Below are 7,275 nucleotides of genomic sequence, written 5' to 3' on the forward strand. Positions count from 1 at the left end.
TGCTGCTGAACAGGTGGGACTCAGTGTCTAATGTTGCTGAACAGGTGGGACTCAGTGTCTAATGTTGCTGAACAGGTGGGACTCAGTGTCTAATGCTGCTGAACAGGTGGGCCTCAGTGTCTAATGCTGCTGAACAGGTGGGCCTCAGTGCCTAATGCTGCTGAACAGGTGGGACTCAGTGTCTAATCAACAGCCACTACTGAGCACAGATCCCTGAATCCAGTATGTCAGAAAAACTGTACATTCAGAACACCCTGGAATCAATCCTGAAAAGTACAGTTCCTTAGATTTAGAGATAAATAAAGAACATTCAAATACATTTTAATTTTATTTAAACAAATGAAAGTAAACATATACAAGACTCATGTACTGTACAGATTGCACTTTAATCACCTAGACCCAATTACTTGCAAACTAGGTCTAGCATGGGAATATGACTTTGATTACACAGAATAGCTATTGTACTGTATATGTAAGCTATACACAACTTCATATTTACAAATAATGAAACTTTCACACTGACAGAAGCACTCATTGCTATTTTACAAAGGCAATCACAGATTGCAAATCTTCTCTGATGAAAAAATCTCTGATGTTCCTAAATCTGCCCATTTGATGTAACAATGAAGTAATCCCAGTTCCGAGTTCCTGCCCATGTAATTTGGCATTATTATAAATTAGAAGGTTTGAAAGGCATTAACCAGGCTAATGGATTTCAAGTTAACAGTCAAGGGACATTCCCTATGACTCCACTGGGGATAAAACCTGCAGGGAATGGAATGGGCTAGTATTACAGATCACATCAAACTATTCTTTATCCTTACCTGAGAAAACAAAGTGATGCAGTCTTGATTATCTTTCTCAACTTAACAGAGCAGCAGCTTCACAGCTTACCAGGGCACAAACAGTTCTTCTATAGAGACGTTTCAGGGGGGTCAGTTCAGAATGTTTTGTTATAAACAGAACAAAGGTTGGAGCAAAGCCTGTTTATATAAATGTCTCTTGCATGAAACTACAATCATCCCTCTAGCCCAAGTCAAACAAAAAGGGCTCTAGGTTATTTCTACGCTATATTTTGCAACGCTTAAATATCAAAATGTGAAATCTGGGTGTGTTTATGCAAGAGTACTTATTGACCAATATTCTGCATGCCACACACATATTTTCTTGAACAACATTCTATATTCATGCAAACAATTGAAATATTTAGCACCATCTTTCTTTTTTTTTTTTTTCTGGACCTGTAGTCACAATTATTTTTTTCATTCCTACACAGTGAAATTGTCAAGCCAGTTATTTATAATTGCAGAATCTACAAAGCTGGTATAAAATCGGATGTTTTGGTAAAAAGAATCAGATGATACACTGGGCAATTAAGTCTATAAACTTTGGCCACAGTTTCATTGTACAATGCTCAACGACCGTCACTCTTGATTATGATATTATTTTCCTTCTGATCTTTTTCGTTGCTCCTCAGATATGTTACATGCCCAATTACATGTTCACTAAAATGACATTAAGATGTATGCTGTATTTGAGAATAAGAGCTCTGGAGAAGAAAGGGTCTGCATGTACTATATTCCTCCATATTGGCACCATGTCAATTCAAAATAGTACTTTTAGTCCATGTGGGGTTTTTCTGGAGCACCCTATGAAGAAATGAAAAACAATATGTATCAATTTAAAAGAAAGACTTACACTGACGACCACAAACTATTCAGTTTTCACAAAGCAACCAAAATCTGAAAAGATGACAAGTATGAAATCCAATCTCCAAAATCTAATGAGCACGCTTTCATATGAAGCGTACAAACCCCTAGAACAGGGTTGTAAGACAAAAAGCCACCTTGCTGGACAGGAGGTCAAAGTCAAGGTCATCCAGCACAGTCAGCATGGGTGGTTGCTACATCTTCCAAGCTTCAAGTCAATACACCAGACAGTACCAGAGATACAGCAGCAACCAATGCACCACACATCAGTGAAGACACCTCTTTGAATAGCTACCCTGGAAACCTGTCTTGAGTTGGTTGTACCCTACTGTATCTCTGGGACAAGCTGTTGTATTGACTGGAGACTTGGACAGTACAACAGCCAACTAGTGGTCGAGCTTCCTGACCTATCAAATCTGACTGCCAGACAGCGTAATGTATTCCCTTAATTACAGTGAGCAATTACCTTGACATAATCTGCTATTTCAATTAAGATGATCTGATAATAGGTGATTTTTGCCTGATATTTCGCTTTTTCTTTAGTAGGAGAGTCCCTAATTAGTTACCTCTATTGTACATTCCTTTTCTATAACTTCCATCTAAACTTAAAAGGTGTTATCTAATGAAATACATTTATACAATGTATCTGCAATTGTACCTTTGGACTCATTTCCATTATAGCATGAAGAATGTTTTTTAACCCTTTCGGTCCTGGCGGGACTGTAGCGCCATGCTAACACATGCCGTCGGAAATCACGCTGGAACCTCACGGGACTCCTAGGTCCCAGTCTGAGCTAGTGTCGAAATATACATAATCTTTTTTAGCCTGTTCTCACATACTCAATATAGAAGTTTAATCTTCAGCTTGACCAAAATAATTCAGGACTGAAAGGGTTAAACAGTGGTGACGGGTTTGCTTTCGATGTGCTGGTTAGGGGGACTACATTATAGGTGTTCTAGAACAGTAGCATAGATTTGGAATTAAGATATATGAGGCTGTGTGGGTCCAGTGGTTAAAGAAACAGAGTTTGTAAACAGGAGGTTCCAGGTTCAAATCCCAGCTCAGCTCACAGACTCACTGTGTGTCACCCTGTGTAAGTCATTTAACCTGCTTATGAAAAAATATGTTCCTTTGTTCCAAAATATGTCTTTCAGGTTTGACGTTGTTATAAGCGACACTGCAGCTGATGCATAGTTCACACACCCTATTCTCTGTAAGTTGCCTTGGATAAAGGAGTCTTCAAATAAACAAATAATTCTAGATTCTGAACTTAACATTACAGAAATGATAGAGACAGTCAGCATTGGAAAGCAGTAATAATACAACTTACCATTGCTAGCTGTCTTCCAATATTTCCCACAGTAACGCCTCCTGAGAAGAATATACAAGGAAGCCAGGAACGAATATACAGGAAGTCTGGCGATGTATACCTAGAATAAAAACAAAGATTACTTGTTCCACAGTGGAAATAAAAAAAAATTGATGTGTTCTTTAAGGAGTGAATTGAACTGGATAAAAAAAGACATCTGCACTAATTCTGCCAGCCCGCTCAAACAGACACACCAATGTCTGGATATGATGTCAATCAAGACACGCAGCAGCAGATCGTTTTGACTTTCTAAATGTATTATGAATGGTTTTGCATTTAATTTAAATTCGTCAGAGTCCCTGGCTTCATTGAGATGCATACTTACTGATAGACTCCATTGTAGACCAGAAACTGAGTGATCAGCGTTGCAAGAACGGCGATTGTAATTCCAAGACCAAACCCACTCCTTGATCGATCAAACGTCCACCACAGCCCCAAAGAGAGAGCAGCTAGTGTGAGTGACAGCTGGACATTGTTGGCAAAATCCAGTTTCTTTTAAGCAGAGTCAAGGGAAAATAAGGCTCTTTGTTACAGTGTATTGTGTGTGGTCTAATTATAATAATCCATATATATATCTATATATTTTCTGACATCCTCAGTATTTTTGTATTCTGTAAGATGTCCTCTTAAAACAAATAGTAGATTTAAGACAGGAGAAAACGCTTTGAAAATATGTTCCTTTGTTCCAAAATACCATGGCACAGCTTCAGCTGACTGTACAGCATAAGCTACAAGAAAATCGAACAAGACTGGCTCAGTGAATTAGCCTGTACTACCAGTTTATGAAGGAAGAATGTGACTGAAGGATACAGCACTAGCATGGTTGATGCCCACAAAGACGGCGATGCATCTCATGACACTGGCCCATTCTCTCTTGAATTTGTGTGGCTCCCCCAGATGACTGTCAATGCAAGGGTACAGGAGACCCACCACAGCTGCAACAGAAAGACAGCAAATCGTGTTACTACACAACAGCAGCATGTTAGCACAGCCCCACAGTTTCTCAACCATCCCCTCTACAGACCACTCTCCCTGGCATGGACCAAAAAACACGTGTTTCACTGTTTTCAGGACTATAGCACTCATAAAGAAAGCAAATATTTCAACCCATTAAGTGCCAGTGTCCTCATTTGAGGACAGGCTACTTCTGTAATTTTCTGGAGCATTTTTAATTGCATCTACATGTTATTTTCATGTTCTCTTTAACTATATTGTTATGATAACTTTAATTTTGTTAACTGTAAAAGTTAAGTCTAAATGTAATGTATCAAATTACATAAATACAGCTTGTGTTCTGATTAATTCAAATACATGTTAATTTGGTACAGAATGGGTTAAAATGTATTTTAAACTGCCACAAAGTTCGATTAAGGCAAACCAGGTTGGCAGCTTGGTTCCATTTTTGCCACAAATGATTACTTTCTCAAGGGCATGTCTTGTGAGGGGTAGAGCTGATTCTTGTCTTGCTGGGCTGGGTAAAGTGTAGCAGGTTAATTTGTGGATGTGGCAATGTGGCCATGCGGAAACTTTCAGGGATCTGCATTTCTTAGTTAAAACTACTATAATATCTATAATTACATTCTAAAGAAGAAGAATACAAAAAAAAAAAAAACTGGTGTAATGTTTCCTAAGTCCAACCGAAAGAACTCCTTAGCTTCCTTCTTCCCACCCGACTATACAGGCCAGATTTGTGGAGTGCTTGGGATATTGTTGTCACATGCACACTTTGACCAGTCTTGGACATAAAAGCCTGTAGCTCTTGCAAATTTGCCATTGGCCTCTTGGTAGCCTCTCTGATCAGTCTCCTTCTTGCTCGGTCATCCAGTTTAGAGGGATGGCCTGATCTATGCATGGTCTTGGTGGTGCCATACACCTTCCACTTCTTAATAATAGTCTTGACTGTGTTCCATGGGATATTCAAGGCCTTTGATATTTTTTATACCCATCCCTTGATCTGTGCCTTTCAACAACTTTGTCCCCGGAGTTCTTTTGAAACCTCCTTGGTGCTCATGGTTGAGTCTTTGTTTTGAAATGCACTACCCAGCAGAGGGAACCTACAGGAACTGCTGATTTTATCCTGAAACTATTTTAATGCATTTTAAATCCAGGCTATAAGGCAACACACAACCTTCTGTATTTGCAATAAATTGAAACATTTTATTTTTTTAGTAATACAATTATAGTAACTCCAGGCCATTTCATTAAAACATTAATCTTTTTAAAAGCTACAGTAAGAACACCTTTAGAGGTAACGCATATCAGACTGAACATATGAGGTTAGTTTGAAGAACGTACCATTATAATGTACCGCTGGCTATGTTGTCATTAGACTGATAGGGCTGTCAGTGAGGAATCCAGCGGGAAATAATTTGCTTTTTAAATGCGGATCGCTTAATTTAAAGGTTAAGCAAAACTGCCAACTCTTCAACTGTTTAGTTTCAATTACAAATCTGCAAAACTAACGTATGCACAATGCTTTTGCAATACATACACAGAATACAACATTAAATACGGCTGCTTTGCCTTGTTCAGTTCTGGCATGTTGTTTATTTATTTATTTTGATACGCAGTAGCAGAAGATTCTTCCTCCAGCCGCAGTGTTTGTGCAGAAGGGGCGGGCGGGTGAGGGCAGGGTCCGGGCACAGCACTTCAGCTACAGTATTTAATCAGACACGTTACTTCCTTATTGCTGTTTTTCGTGCAATGGCATGTTCAAGCTAACAGCCAATCAGAGTGAAGCCCGACGCTCTCCAGTTCCCGAAACAGCCAATGCGTGTACAGCGACAGACCGCGAACAGGAACCTAACCAGGCGGTGTCCGGGGACGCGCTATTTAAAGTGGTAGCGTCACCTTTAAAGACAACTAAAAATGACTCGCAAAGGCTCTTTTCAAAGAGTTACGCGCTCTCCCTGACCATACGCACAACAGCCTACACTTCATCCCGTGTCTTCATTTGTTTAACCCTTACATGCACGCGTCTTTATCAATCGCTATCTGTTTGACAATGCCTACTGTTTAATAAAGCATGTATTTTATACCTTTTCTAACAGGCCTTTCTGCCGCTCAGCTAAGTAAGAGTCACATTCCGTGTAAAGCACACACGTGTCAGGTGTGCAGCATTGTGCATGCTGTTATATAATGCAGTGCAGGCGCTTGGCTCACCTGCAGCTGTGCCGCAGCAAGGTGGCACCCACCAAGCAGACGAGAGGAGCGTGGCGATCACCTCCTCCGGGAAAAGCGTGACGTTTCTCTGAATCTGCAGCAAGTTCAGAACCAAAGCCAGAAGCACTCCGACCGTGAAAAGCACCAGACCCCGCCTGATCAAATGAGGTGCTTGCCTGCGGAGAAGCGAGCTGTAGGCACCACGCACGATGGACGGGATTATGGTCATCATCTCCCCAGCTTTCGATGCAGGCCAGGTTGCACTCGAAATGTCGTTGGATTTTACCGCCGCAGAACAGGAGCAGCTCCAGCAATGTCCTTCTCGTCTTGGCATTTGTTTGGCACTCAGCTCGAAGCGTTTCTAAAAAAGAAACCCTCGTATTATTATATTATACAAGTACTGTACCGTGTCGTGTAATTCTTGTACGCGTGTGTGCATCACGTCAACACGCACCCATTTAATCAGCTTTGACCTATAATAATAATAATAATAATATATAATAATAATAATAATAATTCAGCCTGGCATGTTGACATACTGTATCGAGTCAGAGGATATAACAGCCCTATGTAACTTGTAAGCCAGCGTCCTGCAGTGACACACAATCCTAAACATTCAAGACAAAACTAAAAACGAACCATTTGAAGTTGAGCCTACCTCGTTCTACAGAGTCGACACTTGGATGCGAAGAATGAAACAGTCCTCTTCTTATCCTTCCCCTGATTGCTGTGTATTATACACGGTAATGTTCTTACTGTGGTTATATCGCTTGTTACTAGTTTACCACAGGGGTCACATCCTCAATATATAAAAAAAAAACAAGCAGTCTGGTGAGGCGTGTTAGCCAATAGAAGCGTGGCGGGCGATATGACGTAGAGGGACACACCACCGCCATCCCACTAACAGCAACACAGGCAGGCACATGCAGGCAGGCAAGGCCAAACAGCAGGCAGGCAGGCAGGCATGCAGGCAGGCAGCAACAAACAGGCAGGCAGGCAGGCAGGCAGGCAACAGACAGACAGGCAGACAGGCA

At 40.8% G+C, this 7,275-nt stretch overlaps 1 protein-coding gene across 1 annotated transcript; it reads right to left on the reverse strand.

Moving 5' to 3' along the window:
* Window positions 1–315: 315 nt before the first annotated feature.
* Window positions 316–7,033, reverse strand: LOC121310214 (insulin-induced gene 1 protein-like). The gene is made up of 6 exons (XM_041243516.1): window positions 6,900–7,033; window positions 6,242–6,602; window positions 3,890–4,014; window positions 3,405–3,571; window positions 3,041–3,140; window positions 316–1,649 (listed from the first exon to the last, which is right to left on the reverse strand). Exons 2-6 carry the CDS (start codon window positions 6,573–6,575, stop codon window positions 1,620–1,622), a joined length of 756 nt encoding a protein of 251 aa, XP_041099450.1. The 5' UTR covers window positions 6,576–6,602; window positions 6,900–7,033; the 3' UTR covers window positions 316–1,619.
* Window positions 7,034–7,275: the final 242 nt, after the last annotated feature.

This window comes from Polyodon spathula, unplaced genomic scaffold (genome assembly GCF_017654505.1).
Source record: "Polyodon spathula isolate WHYD16114869_AA unplaced genomic scaffold, ASM1765450v1 scaffolds_1854, whole genome shotgun sequence".
NCBI classification, from domain to species: Eukaryota; Metazoa; Chordata; class Actinopteri; order Acipenseriformes; family Polyodontidae; genus Polyodon; species Polyodon spathula.